Genomic DNA, 22,448 nt, shown 5'->3' on the forward strand with positions numbered 1-22,448 from the left:
TTTACCTTTTTTTCAAATATTTAGGACCTCCCTTTTCTTTAATACTCTAACTTACTGAGTCACTCGGTATATTTCCTAACCATTCGTCCACCTTGCAAATTTAAATCAATCAAAATTTGCATCTGCCTTTGATAGGTCGATGATAAAATGGATATTTACGAACATTTTTGGAAGTATTCACTTCACTAGTTTCAATTTTTTCTGGGATGTATTTATTACAAGAAATCGTTTATTTTAAACGAAATACCTAAAAACATTTTGCTGCATTGTGAAAACACCAGCGAGGTACACAGAAGCGTTTGAATTCCTAAGATTACTTTAGCGCTCTTGCATCAAATATTAATAAAGCAACATGTATTAAAAAATAACCGCTGGAAAACGTAAAAAAAAAATTGTGGGATATGGCAGATATTTTTGCATATTAATAATAACAACAACAATAACATGAGGTTTTAAACCAAACTATAAAAATGCATTTCATTTATGTCACGCCTCTGTCACAACTCCATTTTGGGGTGGCCATTTCAACGATAAATGTTGTCGCGAATTTTTCAATTTTCGCCCGAAATTTCTTCAACAAACCGGCTGAAATGGCCACTCCGACGGACTAACATTCAACTTGCAAGCTTGTGTAAATAGTTTTTCGTTTGCTAACGTTCATCATTAATTTGTACCAACAGGAGATGAGTTCGATAAGAACTCCAGCTCGAGTTCAGCTTCTTTACCAGGTTTGTATAAATCACTGTAAATCACTCGCCGCTTTTGTCGACCTCTAACGCTGTCTCGCAAGATATCGAAAATATTTGAAATCGATTTTGTTCGACTTTTAGTTTTAGGAAGGATTTTTGCACAATAGTATAGCCTTCACGCGGTTTAGGCTATGCGACAGATCAAACTTTCGACCGAACAATTTTAACCTAGTTTTTAGCGGCAGTCAAGGCAACATTTCGCGGTTTCTAACACCAGTAATAGAAAATGTTTGGTTCCAAATGTGAATATTCTAGTGCGCACATATCATTTGCCTTGAGCAGTAAAGAATTCTGTTGAAAAATGATCAATGAAAAAAATGCTGTAGCTATCATATTTAGTTTCTTAATGCGAGAGAGTAATAAAATGTAAATTTTCAATGCCAGAGATGTTTACAAGATTTTATTACAAATTATACATGATGACAGGTAATTGAGGTATTAGTTATTCTAAGATCAAGAAAATAAAAAGTATTGAAAATCATACCTTCTCATTTTAATTGGAAAATGCTTCTTTTTTGAACACATTTGACTTGTAACGGTAAAATTGATCAATAAATATCAGCAACATTATTAGCAATTCTCGCAAACATATTTATGGAAGGTTTTGAGTAGAAGGTCCTCGACATTTTCCACCCATCACCAAAACTATAGAAACGCTACGTTGATAATACTTTTGTAATTTGGCCTTTAAGTTTGAACTAGGTATTCTCTATAATAATATCCACATTAGAGATATTAAGCGTTCCATCGCAAAATATGCTTCTCCACAACCTCCTAAAAAGAATGACTCCGAAAGCAATCTTGCCATTTCGGTCCTTCCTTGCATTCAAATCATAGAGTGGAGCTAAACTTTCAGTTAAGCTATGAAGCAGCCCAACATGATTAGTAAAGTGTCAGCAAGTTCGATTGATCAACAACCGGCGCAGGAATTTGCAAAATTTACAACCTCTTCGTCTTCCAGTAATAAGTAATTAAAGTAAGCCAATTAGAGTTTTATTTTTCTTGAAGACGACTACACTTTTTTCAGTGGCAATCGGCATTAGCTATGACTACAATAAACACAGGAAGAATAATATCTAGAGTTATTTTATTCCAGTGGACCATCCTTCCATGAAGACTCAACTCGCGCTTTTCACATTTTTATCTTGACATGTTTTACCAATGGTAAATACTTCATTTGCCGTCCTTCTTCTGATTCCTTCTTTTAGGAGAGATGGCTATAGTCATGGCTATCCTGACTTTATTGACAGCTGCTTTGAACATTTGGTCAGAGGACATTTCAAATCGTTCCCTCAAATTCTTAAGCCTGAAGGTTCTCCTTAAGTTGGCTTTTCCTTGATTTTGCCATTCAGGATGTTTTCAACCTTTTTTGTTTTAAGCATTATTATCATTTCTTTAATTCATCCATACTTGTTTGCCTTCTCTTTATATTTGTAAAGTGTCTCTATCCGCTTATGCCAGGGCGTGACTCTGATTGTCATTTATCTTTGATTTGTTTTTTCTCCGCTGGGGATTTTTAGGCAGAATTTCATTTTTGCTATTTTGAACAGATTTGTAAGGATCTTTAATAAGAACGAAGTGAATTTGGTTCCTCACCATACGACTAGCTCCAGCTGTAGGAGACTTTCTTGTGTATAATCTATGGTTGGGAAGTTGAAAAAAGTTGTTTTTTATTATACTTTTAAATTGACAGAAATCCGTTTATTACGTATGGTGAGCGCAAACCTTCCCACGTAGGTTTCCACTTCTCCATGTCCTACTTTAGCGTTAAAGACGCCATGTATGTTGTTACTCCATTGTTCTTTGCTGTCTTTAGAGCTGGCGTAAGTTCCTCATAAAATTTCTCAATTTCTTCTTCACTCTTAAGTGCTCTCATTTCTCTATAAGATAGAGGTGTTAAGGCGATCATCATTGCATTTTTGTCGGTCATAATCGCCCATACCATAGTCAGGCAATCTTTTCATTGTCATTTTAAACACTAATGTACGGATAGGTCAACTACCTTTCTACCTGCCACTCTCGGGACCTTTGACAAATCATCATAAGTACAATACTAAGCTTATGGAATACGAAAAAGACCACTAAGGTGATTAATAACTCTCTTGCATTGAGAAACGGAGCATAGCTATCAGTTTTAATATTGGCCTGAAAAACGCTATACTTTATGATAATTCAGCAAAGTGTAAAAATGATCCTCAAATTGATTTTTTTTCTGGTGGTTCTTATATTTTTGAGAAACTATCTGACATAAATGTCATTTACAATGATCGGATTCCGACCGACTTCATTAGTTTTGACTGAACTTGCCCAGCTTGCCAGAAACTTCTTTAGTTAGCTAGATATAGCGTTTTTGCAACCACCATTTTGTGGCCGTGCGTAATAAAACATTTAACACCGTACATTTATATATGTTGACAGATGATACGTACCTTCGTTCTGAAACCAAAACTCCCAAACTGGGTAAAAGCGGATGCCGTAAGTTACTTCTATAGTTATATAGTTGATACTTTCGAGCATGCAAAATAGACAAACTCGATGTATATGTGATGGCCGCATTTTACATTCCATATGTTCGCATTTTGCAAAAGCCTGACCAATTTCCTATTTAATTCTTCAACTGTGCCATAACGAAAAGCTTGTGCAGGGTGAGTCACTCAAACCGCTTGCCAGGAATTTGGAATGGTAATATGGGATTGATAATCTTATCATACCTATATTTTCAATTACCTTCAAAATTCTTAATGGAACACCTTCTACATTATTACTTTCCAATTTGAAATGGGTGAAAATGGAAAATTCAATTCGGTTCTGCTAAATTTTTGGCAAACAAATAATTTTTTATCCCTGTTGAAAATTCGATACTTATAAATAGGCTACCAGAGCTAGCTTTTTAGTCGTGCCAGACGGAGGTTACCGTTGAGATTATTCTAGTAAAATTAAAAAATGTCTTTCAGTTGATTCAGTAGCAGTTAGAGAAGACTTAAAATTCTTCTTGAATACTGAATTTCAGGATAATTTGATATGAACAATACAGTATTCAACATGTATGTAAATTAATTTAAAATTCAAATAGCCTACATCACAAAACTTAGGCCTCAGCAGGCTCATTGTGCCTCTTCCTGGAACACTTGTTTTTGCATTAAGTCTAATGCCTCTAAGTAGGCAATGACATCTCCAAGGATCGTCTCTTTGATTAGAGATATGATTCGCCTTAATCATAGATCAAGACATTTCCACGAAATCTGTTCTACTATCTGGTCTTCATGTTCGAATCAGCTGCACGTGAGTGTGCAACTCAAACCCAACCTGAATTGGTAATTGTTGAGTAATGATCCATAAGAATACCTGTAAATAGACTGTCTGCCAACAGTTTTCTGTTCCATCCCATTGTTATATACAATAGGGTCAGACCACAAACTGTACATACATAAATACAGACAACAGAATCAAATATATGCCCAAAGATCCCTAAAAAGCACTAGAAGTTACTGGGAGTCCTAATGAATATACCAAGCAAAAAACCGATAAATAGAAACACTGGATGTCTGAGAGAATGAACTTAGGAAAAGAACCGAGGAGGCTCAGGGCTAGGGCGCATAAAATCTAACAAGAATTCAACTAGAGATGGCGAACATAAGAAAACGAATAAAATCAATGAGCCACAAGAGAGAGAATCACATCAAAGAATTATTCCAAGAACTATAGGAATACGCTGATCGTCGAGAATCCAAAGAATTCTTTGACAAATGAAGTATTTAACTAAAGGAGGATTAACTTGAGGTCATAGCTACCGTATATAAATATTGTTTCATAGTGACGAGGAAGGAACATGTAGAGAGAAAAAAGAACCACCTGTCCTTAAATTCGAAATAGATATCGCAATAAATTAATATAATAATAATATAATATTAAATAAATTAAATCCTAAGGGCTAGACGGAAAGCTACAAGATACAAGATACAAGATAGGCAATGAAATTTGGAATACAGGAAAGTGACCAAATGGTGCATTCCTATTTACAAAAGTTATTCTCCACCAGACTGTAATAAGTAACGTACGATGGCTCTGATTTCTTAGGCGAACAAAGCTCTCTTTGCTATCATCGACAAGAGATTAAAATCAATTTACCACAGATTCCCAGGAACAATGCCGATTTGTTTCTGAAAGATGCATACCAGAACATATTTTCAACCTTAGAGAAATAATTGAAAAATCTAGGGAATTCAACATAGAAACATATGTATACTTTGTGGACTACTCCAAGGCTTCCGACAATGTAAGGTGACATAAAATGCAGAATTCTTCGCATAATCTGGACAAACCACCACACAAACATCTCAATATTGACAAAACTCAACATTACCCACTTGCTTGCTACAATTATTTTTCTATTTATTGCTAGTTAAAGACAAGCTGGAATGTAATATAACTCGAGGAAGATCATCATCCGATGGTCGGATCAAATAAAAAGTCTCACAGGCAGCGCAACAAGTGCAGCAAAAGAAAAGTGGACAATGGCCATAAACCAAATTTCATAACATCACCACATCCATTCGAAGGATAAGGAACTGAGAAGGAGGAAGAGATGATTTTGATATTTTCATGAATTAAAAATTTGTTGATGAATTTCCTAAAGTAATATATATGTATAATATAATATAACCATAAACGAGATTGAGTAATTTTTTTCCAATGAAAAAAGAATAACAGATGTAACAGCACGTAATAGGTTTATAACGGGTAGTGACTATAGGATGGTGAGGGCACATTTGCGTATAAATAGTGAGTTTGAAATAAAAAGAAGATTGACAACAAACATAGATCAACTAGACATGCACAAACTGGTGGAATATAAAAATTGATACAAAAATAAAATAAAAGAGCAATTAACCCAAAACTTAAAAAAGTGGCAAAAAAACTGAAATAGCTAGAAGAGATAGAAAAATAAATAAATACGTATCAGACATAAGAAAAGAAGAAAAGAAAGTCAATTGAATACAAAAAAAAAAAATAAAGAAACCAGTAAAATCCAAAAAGCGAAGATAAAAGATGTTATTGAACAAACTAGGAAGGAACGAAATTAGCCAAATTAAAGACCAAGATGAAATAGAAATGAATAGGAGGATGATGTTTTAAAAATAATTCAAGAATACTACACTGAACTATATCGCACAAAACAACGATCCCCAGAAGAAATAAAAAAACAACTTAAAATTAAAGTAAAAAACGTGAAGTCGAAACTCTAACCTTAAATCAATAAGCTAGACATAAAGAAATCTTTAAAAGACCTTAAGGGCAATCCAGGAAATGATGAAGTGGTTGTGGAAATGCTGATAAGTGGAGCAAGGAAGGAATCCCAAACAATTGGGATGAATTTATTACAATAATTTTGGGACGGAACGAGAATCAATACTTGCGGACAAAAACTATGCTACTTAGATTATGCTGATCACATAGTACTAACAGCAAACAACAACAACGAGTTTATTGAAATGATCGAAGAACTAGATATGCAAATCCAAAATATAGGACTTTAAATGAGTTACAATAAAATCAACACTATGACAAATCCACAAGAGGACTCTCAAATCAGATTAGGACATCATACAATAAAACAAGTCAAAGATTACATATATCAAACCAATCAAAATCGATAACGAGAATCAAGCAACAGATCAAATCAATCAAAAGAAGATGCAGACTTGCCTGGGTAGCATTTGGAAGTGTTTTATCCTAAAGAACAAAAAATATCCACAATACCTGAAGACAAGAGTTTATAATCAATGTGTACTCTCAGTACTCATATATGAGGCACAAGTATGGACATTTACAAAAGAAAATGTAAACAAAATAAAGTAGACACAAAGAGCGATGGAAAGACATGCTAGACATAACATTAAAAGCTAAAAGAACACATGGAATACTGAAAAACAATAAAACCAGAGATGTCGGAAGAGAAATACCTAAGCCAAAATGGAAATTTCCACAACATTACATATATTATGATGAAAGGTGAAGGTAATCATAAACCGGAGACCACCAGAGAAAAACCACAGATGCGATGAATAGGAAAATTGCGGGTCCGAGATGGATAAACATCGCAAGGAATAGAGAGGAATGGAGACAATGTTCAGAACTGACCGGAAAAGGCTGAGTAGATAGATAGATAATTTATTTTTGTATAATATATAAATAAAATTAAGGGTTCTCAATACATATAAGGACTAATTTTCATATAAGAAAATTCAATTAATAAAATTCTTCCCTTTCAGTAAGTATCCTACCTGGACCCCTTTCACGCAACATTTTTTCAGTGTTCGTGAAAAACAAAAAATAGACAAAACTCATAAATTAACACACACCAGGATGGCACTTCGTGAAGGAAAGAATGTTGCAGTGAAATCAATGCCAATGGAAATTTGAGATTTTGCAATAACTCCAAATATGGTTGGTAACGCTACCATTTATACCGGAAATGAAACAGTATCATATTGATATTGAAAAAGCCCTATTTTTCAATATAAACTTTAGAAGTCAAAAATAACTTAAAACGAAATATAAAACTCTTATTATACAGGGTGTTCTGCAAGCTTTTAATAAACGGCTTGCGTGAGTTACTCTGTGCACTTTACCTATATAGACAATACTTATGAACTTCGACAGGGTGTTTCAGAAGTTAATGTCAATATGGAAATGTATTTTTGCAAAATAACGTTTTGTAGTGTGCTCCTAATTACGTGATTAATCACATATTTGTAATATTTTTATAAAACATTTTTGTTGCGAAAAAAGAAAAATTCCGCCGTTGATATTCAGCTGCAAAAAACACCTTGATACTTCTCTCTGTCGAAATAATTACTTGCCCAGTAGTAACTTGTGACGCGACCTCTTCATCGGGAATGCTTCGTTCATTTGCTTTTTTTTTCCTCATGTCGTCATATAACACTGTTTTTTGTATGTAATTTTTAGATAAGTCCGTTTCATTCGAGAAGTCGGTCTCCTTTAGCGACGAGCCGCCCGACATGAATTCACCCAAACAGCACAGCCCTCAACATGCAGGTAAAAAAATAGCTGAGGTGGGGAGTTGGTCCGATCTTGTACAGCCACAGATCACCGAACAACCAGCAAGTCGCAGAAATAGTTTTAATATCCAGCCTGGATTCAAATTTATTCAATTTTAAATATAAATGAGACCTTTATCGATTAATGGGATGGGAGTTATTGGAATTGTGGTAACCAGTGTTGGTAATGGTGAAGCATGTAAACTAAAAAGATAGAAAAATAGCAAACATTAGCAAATTTTTGCCATTTTGCACCACTTTCACAAGTTAACAAACTATTCCATGGTTTCTGAGACACCAAATGGCCGACACTGAATTACCTACGTCCACCATTAATAGAAAATTTCTGATGGTTGATTTAAAGGTTTCAATTACCTCAATATTTAAGACTCTTCTAAAAATGAGAACAAGGGAAAAGAAATAAACTTGGTTAAAACTTAGATCCGCCCCCTAAAGGAAATGTAAGACCGTAAAGTATCAGGTACGAACTGTATCAAACGCAGCAACATTTTTGCTCATTGACTTGCATGGGTGTGAATTTTGGTTTTCATCACTAACTTAGTTCGTTTTCGATGCGTTTGCTTCCTCCATCAGCGGATACAAAGCCTGCCAAACCCGCCATTAAATCATCCACACTCCCGAGGACTTCGTCTCAGGGTAAGTTTCGTTCATTTTTAACATCGGTGGGTATCTGCCATCTTTAATTGTTGGTTTGGGGCAAGTGTGTCTCTATGGTGTATGTTTAAATAACTCGTTGCGAGAAAAATAAAACGATATTTTTTGAGTTTTATTGAGTTAAGCTTCGTATCTAGATTTAGGAAATCTGCTGCTGAACATTGACAAAATTACATGTGATTCTCTTGAATACTTCCTTTTGAGGTCTTGTTGTTTCTCGAATTAGAAATTTCCGCGAACCTAACAAATTTAAAATCCAAAACCAAGCAGCTTCAAACTAATTGCGAAAATTGATTCGTGTATCCCATTTAGCTATTAGATAATACAAGGTTGGTAAAATTGATGCTCCTCAGGCGAAAATGATATTTTCACGCACTGCGCGCCATTTTCTTTCTAAATCACGATCTCCAAAAATTTAAAGGGTATTAATTTAAATTGAAAACTTATTAACGTGTAGTAACGCCCTAAAAATACTACATTTAAAATGAAACCTGCCAAGATAACGAACTGTGAGCATCCATGTTGGTTGTTTATCGGATGTTGGTTATTGTTTAAAAGCGATATTTGAAATGACAGGTTGTATTGGTTGAAATCGAGATTTTCAATTACCGGGCTAGATTTTGTCATTTGTCATTGATCATTTGTTGTTTACTGTTCAAAATTTGCAAAGTATTCATTTTATTATGTTTTCTCGCTATGTTGTACTTTCCATCAAAAGTCAAGCAAAGGAGGAAAGTAACGTAGTTGGGTGCTGGGAGATAATTATTCATTCCTTTTTCCAGTATATTCTAAACAGTTGACTAAGATTGATAGCAACTAATTTTTTAAGATATAAGCAAGTCGCTATATGGAACTTGAACAAAATTTTAGCCTCCATGTCCTAACCAAAACTTCATTCATACTATTCAAAGGCCTTTGCTTTAATCTATTTCATATTATTATACTCAGGTTCCGCAGTTATTGCCTCGAGATTCACCAGCTCACCTACAATTCGCACAATTTGCAATTTGCTCAATATGAAAGCAGATAACCCAATTTTCCTTAAGAGAAGGGAGAATAAGAGCCCTTTAATAAGAAAAATAATCATTTGTGGGAATTTCAGAATTCACGTACTAACATAAAACATTTTCTACAGATGTCTAATTACACATTCTTTACAATTCTTTATTTCCTTTTGGATTTTCTTTGGATACGTTGAGGAAGTTAATTTTTTGCATGAGATGCGTCAGAAAATACAAGGAGGCCAGAATGCATACATTCAAACACATTAAAGTAAAACGTATTGAGGTAAATGATGGACAATTCCAACATTTGAGTTAAATTATAAATAAACTACTATTAAGTTTATGTGTTTTTTAAAAATATCAGAAGAAATTCTTTGAACTTTTTGAACACCAACAAGTCAAAACCGACAGAGTTGGATATCCTAAACAAAGCAAAATTTAGTTTTTTAGATTTTCGTCATATTTTAATTAATTCATTAATTAATCATTTAAGGAAAAAAATACATAACGAAATTAAACTTTGAACGCCCTGTATCTCCAAAACTAGTAACATTTATATGTTTATGTGAGGCGTCTTCAACTCAATAATAATAGTTCAGTGTCTAATTTCTCCACTATAGTTAAAATTTTTGAACACAAATATGCGCTGACAATTTACGGAAAACAATCGTCGCTCGATAATACTGGTTTATTTTTCTAGAACGAGACCGACTGAAACCGGCGCCTCCGCCGAAACCGGCTTCACTCTCGCCTGGCCAGTATGACAGCAGGATCTACAGAGACTTGCAGCTCACGCCGGAAATGTACAATCAGCTGCGCGGGTTGCAAAAGAAAGCGAAAGATTTGCGTGCGGAAGTAAGAAACTTGCGACGCATGTCACAGGCGCAGGCGCATTCGGTGAAGGAAACAATCAGGGATACTTTTATCAAAATACGGGCTATGCTGCTCGCCGGAGGCGAACAAGTCTGGCAAGCAGGTTATTATTTTTTTGTCTTTTATTAATTCAGCGTCGACGTAAATGTGACTAAAGTGACTTGTTACGTTTTAACCACGCGAATTATTCCGTTGATCTCATACAGGGTGCTATTGAAATGAAATGACATAATTTAATGAACCAATCTCTTGCGGCCTGGAATTTCAGAAAAATTGCTCCAAAGATTTGGTATAAAATGCAAATCATGCAACGCCTCGTTTAATAAGTTTTTAGAAGACTTTTTATTTTGTCTACAAATTGTATACAAGGTTTAACCCATTTGACACAAAAATTGCTCATTTCAGAAATTCATTCATTTCAAATTCCAAAAGAAGGTGACAGCACAGGTATAGCGTCGCTCGGGTCAGCCAGATCTGTACATTTGAACTACTCCGTATGCCTGACTTCCATACATATCGTCCATGCACCTCTGTCATATCTCTATATACCTCTTCTATACCTTCATATATATTAGATATATTAGAAAATACATGAAATACATCAGACACATGGAATAGTTCAAATTCCACGGGCTTGCATGGCCGTCACACCTACCTAATAGTGCAAATTGCTTTTACCAAAATCACTACTCTACTCTCACTTAAAAAAAAAAGGTACATTATAACATTACAAAACCCTACAGAAACAAAAAGAACTGCCTAAAGTCATAAAAAAAAATTATTCTACTCTCGCATCTGAAACTAGCAAAAAAACTATACCGAAAATAGATATGTACTCCAAATGCAACAAAGCTCAACATTCAAAAACAGCCAAAGTCTTCTCCACTAGGAAAGTATTAAACCTCCCTATCAGATATGCCTTAAGTAAGGACCAGTACACACACCAACTGACACAGACGTAGAAGCCGAATGGAACGATATAGAAACAACAAAGATCTACTAAACCAAAGCAATTAATTGATGAAAAACACAAAAAAAATGGAAACTGTTTGCAAAACCTGACTGAACAAAACAGATCGAGATAACGGTAACGATAACAGTGGTATAAAAGAGGAAACAGATGTAAAAGTTTTGGACGATAAACAGAATGTCCAAATGTCAAAGAAATAATATAGTTTGTTTTTTGTTTTAGAGAAAAATGTTAAATATAAAAGTTACAGATAAGACTAATAGAAACAATTTAAAATTATTTTCAGACATACAGGGTGATTCACGTGGAAAATCAAACTTATATATTTTTAAATGGAGCGGCCTGTATGTTATTGCATTCATAGGTACTCCTTATTACACTCACCAAATGAAAGGTGGGTATGGTCCACACTGATGTATTAAAATTTGTGGCAATTTTTTTGGCGAAAATGTCCTTTGTTCAATACCTTATATTTTTGACGCCGTTTTCGACAGCTGTAATTTTCCTAGCACAATTTTATAATATAGCTGTCTTGAATCGTTTATACAGGGTAAGTTAAAATTAAAAATATAAATTTTAGTGAATTAATGTTCTTTCAATTCTATTAAACATTCGCTAAACATAAACTACATTTTTACGCAAAAAACTCAGAAAATTTCTCAAATTAAAATAAATAGGTTTATTTTTAATTTTGTGTAAAGTTTGGTTTTCTATATATGTGTATATTTAAAAATAATATTAAATTGTTTCTTTTATTCTTATCTATAATTTGAGATATACAGTTTTGACAAACTATTTGCACACTCTATATACATAAATGAATTTACTAAAGCCTACAAGACAACCCAAACAGAAAAGCTACTAAGGTAGTGACGGTATAAATATGGAGTTTCTCAAATTCGCACTTGTTATCATTCACTAGAAGAACAATTGGGCTTTAGCAAAGGTAGATCAACATTTGACTTAGACACATATGGTTTCGAGAGTTAGAGGCATATGGCTTTCATACCTTTGGGCAAAACATTCGACAACAAATCGTTCTAAGCTATTCGATATAAAGGAAATGAGAAGGAACCAAACACATCTGACCAAGGCTATAAGAAAACAAAAACTGATGTAAACAGCAATGGAAGAACAAGTCCTTGCAGACAGAGATGCGCCATCTTCAAAACACTCTTTAACATATAAAAGATCATAAACAGCGTATAACAATGGGTTAAAACTTAGCAATATAAAATTTTCTTAATTACTTTCAGCAAGGAACTCAAGCTGAATGAAATATTTGAGGAATATGATATGAATCTATCATGAATCCTATCAAACCAACACTACTATACGGAAGTGAATCATGGGCCCTCAATAAAAACCAAGAATGTTGCCAAGCACGATGCTGAAATGAGGTGAGTAGAAGAAAATAGGAAAATATGGGTGACCATATAACTTGGATGAACCCACAAAAACTTACCGCACAAATTCATAAATACAGACCTTATGGAAAGAGGAGTTTAGGAAGACTTTGAAAGATATGGATACGGCAACAGGCACATTAAGCCTAACATTTATATTGAAGAAGGATACGTTCAGAGTTCTACGTTCTACAAATTAAATTATTTAGTCAATCCACATTTTGCGGGTTGTGTATTTCTGTGCCACTCCAGTTACAAGAATTTTAGCATAAACTTGGATATGGCGCTACAAGTATAGCTCCGAAAAATATTAAAATTAAATTGTACATCTTCACGTGCAACTAATATAGTTTAAACCTATTTATGTGTATTAATGGTTACAATACAATACAATACGAATACAAGCATTCTGAAGACGTTGGAGTCTCTCCTTATCTCGATTAAGTACAGCTGGCCATTAGACAATACGCGACGAATAAGCGACATTGGATAAAACTAACATATCACAGAGTTTAAGTTTGACTTCTTTACTGACAAAATGTTTATGAGTATACAGTGTCCTCAACTTATAGGATTAACACATAGCCAACATGCTTAGCAAACCGCAAGTCACCGTCAAACCATAACTAATCCTAAACTTTTACACCCGTCTGAAGAAGGAGAGATAATCTCATCATTTAGTGTAATCTTAAAAAAGGCGTTTTTTACAATATCTTCCCTTTTATTTCCAAATAATAATGTCTGCGTTTTGTTAGTATTCAATAATAGGTTGTGAACTGCAGATTCCTCCTCAATTATATTTAGATCTAAATTTATTTTAGTAGCGGCTTAGTAGCGGCTTACTAGCGGCTTCGCTAGCAACAAAAGATAAATATAACTAAGTCATGGGCGTTAATTAAAGTTTTATTAGCAAAACGGAATGAATTAGAACCAAATTGTTTATTAATATAATTTGCCGACACAAACCCCGGATCAATACCACCAACTGCTCCAAAAGAAGTAAAACCAACATTAAAACTATTAGGTTGGCCAAAATTGTTTTCAAACATTAAGATAGGATTACTGTGCACTCGAAGTCACCTCCAAATACGCCAAAAATTTTTGGGATCAGCTCTCACGCAAGGGTTCACAAAATTTCGTAATTCTCTATACTCGTTTAAAGCAATATCTTACTTAAGACGTTTGTATCTTAAACGTGACCTATTTTTAAGTATTATTAAAATTAAATAATTGTAACTGTTTTTAATGGAGCATGAATAACAATACATAAACAATTCATTATCGAATGCCGAAAAATCTCTAAAGGTTCAAAAAAGGGTTGGATGACGGTCTTTCTGCAACTTGAGATTGCAAGAAACAATACAGTGATCAGAGATATCACTCATATCATGAACTTCAATATTGCCACTTATGGATAAATTAGAAGTGACCAGTACATCAAGAAGCGAACTAGCGAACTAGAGTTTCCAGTAACCCGAGTGGGCCCTGTAACTGTGCATGCCGGAGTTGGTGAAAGTATTTGAAAATCGAAAATAAGCGGGAGTATTAGTTAGCCAAACATCAAAAAACCAAACTGAGGAATAAGTGCGGTAAGGACGTTTTCCAGAGAGTCAAGGCATTCAAGTAAGTTAAATGTTGGAGGTCTATAAACTGCTACCAGACCCAACGTTTTCCCTTCGATATTAGAGACAGCCATAATTGTTCTAAACTATTATTATTAATATATTCCGATATATCTATAGCTCTAACTTTAAAATGACTGCGATAATAAAAAGCTACTCCTACACCACGTGTTCCACGGTCACGCCATACAATAATATAACCATCAATGTTTAGACTATCATTAAGTTCCAGAGTTGAAAGCCAAGCTTCTGAAAAACCCAGAAAGTCAACTCCAGAATCCAAAATAAATTGGGAAAAATGATCAAAGTTAGAACATTTAAATGAGCAATAGCGCAAGAATCGCTAGACATGAGACACTTATTGACTTATCTGCTGTCATTTCAATAAGACCCTGTTTATTAATAGTGTATTTGTTGGATTTGTGTGACCAATGGTCCCTCTTTCAAAGGCATTATTGCAGATTGCGTTTAACCAATATGACGCTTTAGCAATCTAGGCTAAGCTTCGAGCAAAATGAAATGTTTTTCGTCTTTTCAGTTTAACTTATGAATAATAAATATAAACAATGTTTTGTCAAAATTTTATACCATAGTTTTTTCCTGGTTGCTTATAAAAATATTCACCAGTTAATCCTAAGTTAAAATACATGTTGATTCCCTTTAATAATTAAAATCACGATGAATTAAAATACAAAGGAGTTAGGAAAGTATCCCATTTTCCTTCTGCAGAGAAAACCTTTTTGGTCTTTCAATGGAAAGACAAACACATTTGGGCCTTTGTCAAAGAGATCGCTTCTAGTGGATGGAATCAAATTTGAATTTCAAATTATCGACGGTCGATCGCATTCGCGCCAGTTTGCCCGAATTTTGGACGGAATTTAAAATCGAGAGATTGACTTTTAGTTCGTCTGAGAATGTTAAAACGGAATTGACCATTTTGATGATCGCTAGTAAAATCTTTAAATTATTTTTCGAATGTTCAGAGATGGATCAGGAAAGAATGCGGCTCACACGCGAGGAGGACCTCTACAAGCAGGAGATGCTGAGATTGGAGAAGGATTTAGGAGAACTCGAGTCTACCGTGGAAGAGCTCCGGGGGAACGTCATTAATAGAAAAACGAGGGTTAACATGTCAGACGTGGAAAATATGGCCCTAATTTTAAGCAAGAGTTCGAAAACTGTTGCCGATTTAAAGTTAAGGTAAGGGCGGTAGATTATTGTTTAAATCTTCCAAAATAACACATTTGCGGAAGAACGATTATTTTCTTCCGCTTAAGCAGTACAGTGGTGATTTAAAGACATTTATGGCGGAAAATTTTGAATTGCTTAATTTTTCATGGAGAACCATGTGATTTAACAAATAAACAGCTCGGTTAGTGCAGTCTTCTTGTATCAGATTTGATACCAGCATTTTCTTAAATCATTTTAAGAAACACAATTTTTTCCTATATTGACTTTTCTACTTGCTTCGACTTGCAGTTCTTTTAATCCCACGAAAGTCCTTGTATATTATAAAATCAAATTAAAATGTTGTTACGAAAAAACTTGTTTATAATAATAAATTCTACATGTTCTAAAATATAAAATAAAAATATTATTTTTTCCAGTAGTGTCCTGCTGGTTTAATATTGAATCTATTTTGAATGAACATTTATCTCTTGTAATTATAAAAGTAATGATAACTTTTTCGTTTTCTAATGTTTTCTAACAGTTTTACAATTTAAACATGTATTGAATGTATATGCATTTATTTTGAACCTAAAAAAGTGCACACTAATAATAAGTAATGCAATGGTAATATCAGCTCTAGACAGTAATACATTCCTGATCATGTTTCGAGAAATTTCCTGCCATTTGTTTAAAATTAATTTTAAGGTTTGTCAATACTGACCGTCATGTCAGTGAATGGATCTTTCTACTCCCGTCTATAAAATACGGGAAGCGCAATTTTACCACGTGATTTTCATTTACTACGAATCCGATCCACTTCGGGCATATCCGGGATTTTACCGCACGGGTTTGTGAGCCATCGGATCTTTTTGGAGATATTTCCCACGCTTTGAATTTTGACGTTTGTCAATTCTGACAGTCATGTCAGTGAATGTATTCGTGTTTTTCGAAAATGTACGCAAAAACTAACGGTGGTAGAAAAAGTATAGTATGCAACACGTTCGGTAAACTTTTTAACTCACTCATGGGTCAAATGCCGTTTACCGCACTTGTTGCATAATATACTATTTTCTACTCCCGTCTGTAAAAAGCTTAATTACACACGGATCTAGCGTGCGGGAAGCGTCACTTTACCACTTCAGTTTCGTTTCCCGCGGATCCGAGCCACTTCGGACATTTCCGGGATTTTACCGCACGGGTTTGGGAGCAATCGGATATTTGCGGAGGTATTTCCCATGCCTTGAATTTTGACGCTTGTTAAGTTTGCCGGTCATGTCAGTCAATGTATTAGTATTGTTTTTCGAAAATGTACCCAAAAACTAACGGTCGTAGGAAAAGTATAATATGCGGTAAACTTTTTAACTCACTCGGCTGTGCTCCGCTCGTGCCAAATAAACTCCAACTTATTGAGATGCATTGTACACCTGTGTACATGAAGAGAACTGTTTAACTTATTCACTTAGATTTCCCGGCCTACAAGACAGTATGAAAACCCTACTGTCTACCGAAATGGACAAGATGATGAGGGAGGAGAAATTCTTGAAGGAAGAACCGGAAAGATTAGAAAGCGCTCTGAGACGCTGCAAGAAGTTGACGGGTACTCTCGTTACGCTCAAAAGGTGCGCAAGCGAATAGCCATGGACTCATGTCCCGATGCCTGGGTTCGTTTTTTTTTCTCAGATTAGCCAGTGTTCAAGAACAACGATTGCCATGCTCAAACTCGAATAATGACGGCAGACTGTCGCCCACCGCGATCGAAACGCCGCCTATTACGCCATCTTCGCAACACAGCAAGGTGAGTGACGTCGTAGGTGTTTAGTTTTGTATCGAACAAGCTGCATGTTTTTTTTTCATTTGGCAACGAATCAATTTATATGAGTCAAGTACAACATGTGGATATACATATTAAACATTAAAATAGAGACTGTCAAAAAGATCATAGAATGATTTGAACCAGCCTTACTTCTATTTTTGTGTCTTTTAAACTTTCTGATATTAACCAACTATTTCCCTATACCTCGAGCTAGAAAACTTATAATATACGGCGTTATCTACTTTTATCTATTTACATTGTGTCCATTTTTGATAATTTTATTGCGTATCGCCCTTATTAATAAAGAGTGCTTTCACACAGAAAAGTCATAGTCAAAGTCATGGATTTTTAGGGCACTTACAATTACTGGAAAACTAATTGGAAATGTTAGCTTACTGTAATTTTCATTTTTGGAATTAACAAATATATTATTGACACATTAAGCATAATCATACGTTTAAACAATAATATATAATATCTAGTATTTAGTTGGGTATCCGTTGCGTTCAACACCTCCTAGGCATAGTCTGTATTAGACATCTGCCAATATCTAGTGGAATATAGGTCCAAGCTCCTGTCATATTTTCTACTAGGTTAAGGTTTGGGCGACAGGGTGGCTACTATAAAACATCTATATGTACCCAGACAGTGCCTCCCCTAACAGCATGTTTGGCATCATTGGAATTTCCAAAGTACTGATAAGTTTTCTTCTGAATATGACGTTTTCCAGTATGTTAATGTAATTACACTGACACATGGAGTTCTGTAAAACAAATACCATTCCAGGAGAAATACGCTCGAACCATAATACAACCAACTCCAAATTTCACTGTTTTCATAGTGTAATGCGAGTTATTTGGTGAATAAAACGTTTACCATCAGGACCAAATTTATTTACCTTGGATTTATCCTACCAGTTTTTTGAAACGGTTAATCATATCAGCAATAATTTTATTGGAGTAATCTTTCCTATGAAGATTAATAATAATCTGTCTCTCATTTTCCTTACAACTCTTAAGACCCATATTATTCGGGAGGAATTCAAAGGAAGATTTACATTAAATTATTATTATTAAAATCTCTATACTGACGCTACTCAAGCGTTCCTAATTAGATTGTCGTTTAAAAATGAAGTTCTTTAAAATAAATCAACTAATACATTTATGGCTTCAACTTATGATTGTGCTTAATATCTTAAATCGTGCTTAAATATCTTAAATTAATTATTTAGTACTAACAATTGAAACTAACGTATGTTATCGTTTTCAATTAATTTGCCATCTTTGTACTGAGTTCGGTTATGTTTCAACTCACTGAATAGGTCAAAACTGATCCGGATAAGATGTAGCAATCCAGTGCAGTCAGTTTTTTCCTGAAACTCACACATTTTTAAATACAACGTAAATTTGTGTTATTTTTAAATAAGGCACTCTGTATGTTTCATTTAAACATTAAAAAAAAAACTTCATGTTCCGTGTAATGAGTAGAACTATAGTCGTTAGAGTCCAAAGTAATAATGAGGATCTTTACAGTTTTCAAGCATATTATCCAGGTTTTGGCATTATTCCTTCTATTTCGATGTCTTCGACGCACTTACTACTCTATTGTTCAGTGTCTCTATTCCCTATTCTTACTCTATTTAAAGGAGATTTTCTGTTTTGAGTGTCTTCGTTAAGAAAATTCCGTAGTTTTTTGTAACCTATGGAATGGAATCATGCTTTTTCATTTCAGGGATTATTCTGTACAATAGGTATTTCTATTTTTAAGTAAAATGATTGTCACTAAATTTTGCACGAGAGTGATTATATATATATATATATATATATATATATATATATATATATATATATATATATATATATATATATATATATATCACTCTCGTATTACATAACATCACAATTTGTGAGTCTCAGACTACACCGTTGCATCCCATAATAAAAAAAAACCTATCTAGATCGGTCTTCACCTTTTCGTCATAATCGATCTTCAAAATGTCTCCAAAAATACCTTCCGATTTTTAATACAACATATTAGGGATTTTTTTATTTAGATTTTCTTTCCGAGAGTGAAGGTAAATAAAACCAAACCTTGTTTACCCACTGACGTATCAATTTTCATGAGGTAACAGGAAACTTCACCCAAAAACACAAAAAAGCTCTTCAAAAATATAAATTGATTCGTTTTTTATACCGCTTAATTTCGAGAAATACTTAAGGAAAAACCAATTTTTCAACTAACAAACTGTAATACTGACAAATGCATTTCCAATGTTACCTTAGCTAACTTTACCTGTCTACTTGATCATATTTGTGAAAATTAACAACAATTTAACATTTTTACGAAGGAACAATCATACGGAAATTAGTGTTGACAGGAGCGCAGAAGCGGACTTGGGTTAGCTTTGGCACATTTGGCTCCTGTTAACACAATTTATCAATCAAACGCGGACGTTTTACAAATATGGTTAACACTAACGATAGAGTAGGACTTCCGAATGTAGGAGCATCTTGTGAGACCCTTTTTAAGTGTTTTATCGCAAGATTTAATTGCCCCTTTAAGTGTAAGTATTACAAAATTAAAAATTGTACGCCGCTACTGACCTGCACATAGGTATATTAAATGTTTCGAAATGTAGAAGTTTGATGCTAACATATTTTTAATTCCCATAGTAGTTATGTGTTGAAACTTATCAACAAGAAGACTTCTAAAGCAATACGGAAGCCAAGTTTTACCCAATTAAAGAGTAGAAAAAACGATTGTTTCGTTATTTTGTGAGGTCTGATGTCAATCTATAAAGAACCATTTCCATTCCTAATACCTATTAAAAAAATCTTGCTGGATATGAAATTTTTAATGGACAAAATACGGCATAAAAAATGTCACATCCAAACCGGAAACTTAGTAATATCAGTATTATTATTATTATTATTATTATTATTATTATTATTATTAATATTATTATTATTATTACTATTATTATTATTTAATACTCCTTCTCAACATATTTGATGTTGGCTTCAAAAATATTATCAGCAGAGTTATTTATATATTTAGAAGTTATATGGAAAGAAAACGCTTTTCTTGTAAAATAAATTCGAAAGGTTCAAAGACGTTTAAAGAAAAACATTTTGTACGCAACCGATAAGATTCAAACGTAACCACTTGTCGGATAAAAATATGTTGGGGATTATCAAACCAGACGTTAAGGAAAAGTCTGCCCAAAATTGTTGACCAAATTATTTTCTGTTACATCTCCGATGTAGTATGACTGGAAGTGGAGCTCCAACTTCAAAGAAGCTATAAGCGCTCACGAGTAATAACAATTGAACGTTTTTACTGCTTGCATATTTATTATTACATTCGTGACTGTTCCTTTGGATTCAATTACTGAGGATTATATATATACATTATACATATAAATATTTCTTGGCTAATGATTCGATATTTTAGTTAGTAATTTATTGGTCTCTATTATACTTACATATCTATTTATTATCTGCACCAAGAACACGCACCGTTTTAACATTTTCTTATATGCAAACGCACATTGATGAATGTTGACGACCAACCTAATCAGTGGCTTTAGTGTTTTTATTATTTGTGTTTATCCCTAAACCCCCTTCGCAATGAATTGCTACCTACCCACCTACACCGATTTGTACATACTCGTGCGTGTAAATAGACCGTTTTATTTTTGTGGATGTTTTATTCGTTATTCGTGATTTTGCTAAAAGGGTTTTTTAGCTTAAATCATCCCCGCTCAAATCCTACAGAGTATTTTTAAAACGCTGATGGATCCATCAATGATACTTGATAATGATCATAATTTGACAGATTATGCTAACGTATCTTCTCCTACGAGGCACCTTCGTTATAAATGCAATTATCGTATATAAAACTATTCGAATCAATTGAAAAGGAGGCAAGAGGTTAATGAAAGCGGAGTAATAGTTATCCTAACGTCGGTTATGTGACACAAATTTCCCCACATCCAAGAAAAACATTGTTTCGACGGCGCTGCATTCCCGATCACCCAATGTAATTTAAATAGTACAAAATCTAAACGAGGCTCTGAGAGCAATAACGCTGAAAATTAATTGAAATTGGCTCAACTACCATTTTCGAGAGCTTGAGATTAAATAGGTAAATTGTTTAGAGATGTTAGAAATTTATTTATTATTTTTGTTGGCAGTATTTTTCTTTTTTTTCCTTATTTAAGACCAAAAATGTTACTTCAAACCTAGGAACGATTTTTGTTATAGAACGGCTCAGAGACTACTTGAAATGCGACGATGTCAAATAGACCTTTTCATTAGATTTCGGGAAAATTGTGTCACGAAACTGCATTAGAACAGCTACTGAAAATAAACGCTTAAAATTAATTAAAATTCATTATACCTTCTTTGGTAATGAATTTAATGATATATATTATAATATATGGATGTACTACACTTTGCGAGAACTTGAGATTGAGTAGATAAATTGGTTAAGGTCCTTTCTACAAAACTTCTGGATTCCACCTGCCTCGGTTTTTGCTGAGTCGAACTTGACGTTTCGCCAATCGTCCTGTTGGCTTCTTCAAAGCTTGACTGAAACTGGCTCGCATTTTACTCTGTACCTGCTTATATACTATTTGAAGACTGGGGGGGCTAAATGAGGGACATAAACACCGTCCCGGGTGACTGATTTCCATATTTTTCGTTGGTAGAAGAATTGATTACATGCAAGAATTTTAGTTTTATGGAATAAAATTTTATGTCCGGTTTCGTGATTGAGTTGGGCAACAGATGATGAGTTTATTTGTCTTAATCGTAAGGCTCTTTCGTGTTCTTTGAGCCTAGTTTTCCGGTTTCTCCAATGTATTCTTTGCCGCATATGCATGGAATGCAATGACCCAATGTTAGGTCTGATTTTCTATTGATAAGAATATCTAAGAATGGAAGGTTATTATTAGTTTCCAACTCAATGGTAAAACCTATGTTAGGGTGTATAGCTTAAATGTCTAAGAAAATCTACTAGGGTTTTTTGACCATGAGGCCAAATAACAAAAGTATCATCGCGTTTCCATAATTTTGGTATCAAATGAAAGATGTCGAGAGCTT

General features: G+C 34.1%; 1 protein-coding gene across 15 annotated transcripts in view; it reads left to right on the forward strand.

The window, feature by feature from the left end:
• LOC132697310 (coiled-coil domain-containing protein AGAP005037) overlaps nucleotides 1–22,448 on the forward strand; it is a 402,124-nt gene that overhangs the window by 365,771 nt on the left and 13,905 nt on the right. For 10 of the 15 annotated variants that reach the window (XM_060662680.1, XM_060662688.1, XM_060662685.1 and 7 more), the window contains 8 exons: nucleotides 681–728; nucleotides 3,168–3,224; nucleotides 7,719–7,808; nucleotides 8,405–8,467; nucleotides 10,190–10,465; nucleotides 15,344–15,560; nucleotides 16,994–17,149; nucleotides 17,211–17,325. In XM_060662680.1, coding sequence (XP_060518663.1) covers nucleotides 681–728; nucleotides 3,168–3,224; nucleotides 7,719–7,808; nucleotides 8,405–8,467; nucleotides 10,190–10,465; nucleotides 15,344–15,560; nucleotides 16,994–17,149; nucleotides 17,211–17,325 — 1,022 coding nt within the window. The remainder of the gene's footprint in view (nucleotides 1–680; nucleotides 729–3,167; nucleotides 3,225–7,718; nucleotides 7,809–8,404; nucleotides 8,468–10,189; nucleotides 10,466–15,343; nucleotides 15,561–16,993; nucleotides 17,150–17,210; nucleotides 17,326–22,448) is intronic. The other 5 variants (XM_060662686.1, XM_060662684.1, XM_060662687.1 and 2 more) reach the window with 5 other exon arrangements.

This window comes from Cylas formicarius, unplaced genomic scaffold, assembly GCF_029955315.1.
Source record: "Cylas formicarius isolate icCylForm1 unplaced genomic scaffold, icCylForm1.1 PGA_scaffold_1__22_contigs__length_36826433, whole genome shotgun sequence".
Classification (NCBI taxonomy): Eukaryota; Metazoa; Arthropoda; class Insecta; order Coleoptera; family Brentidae; genus Cylas; species Cylas formicarius.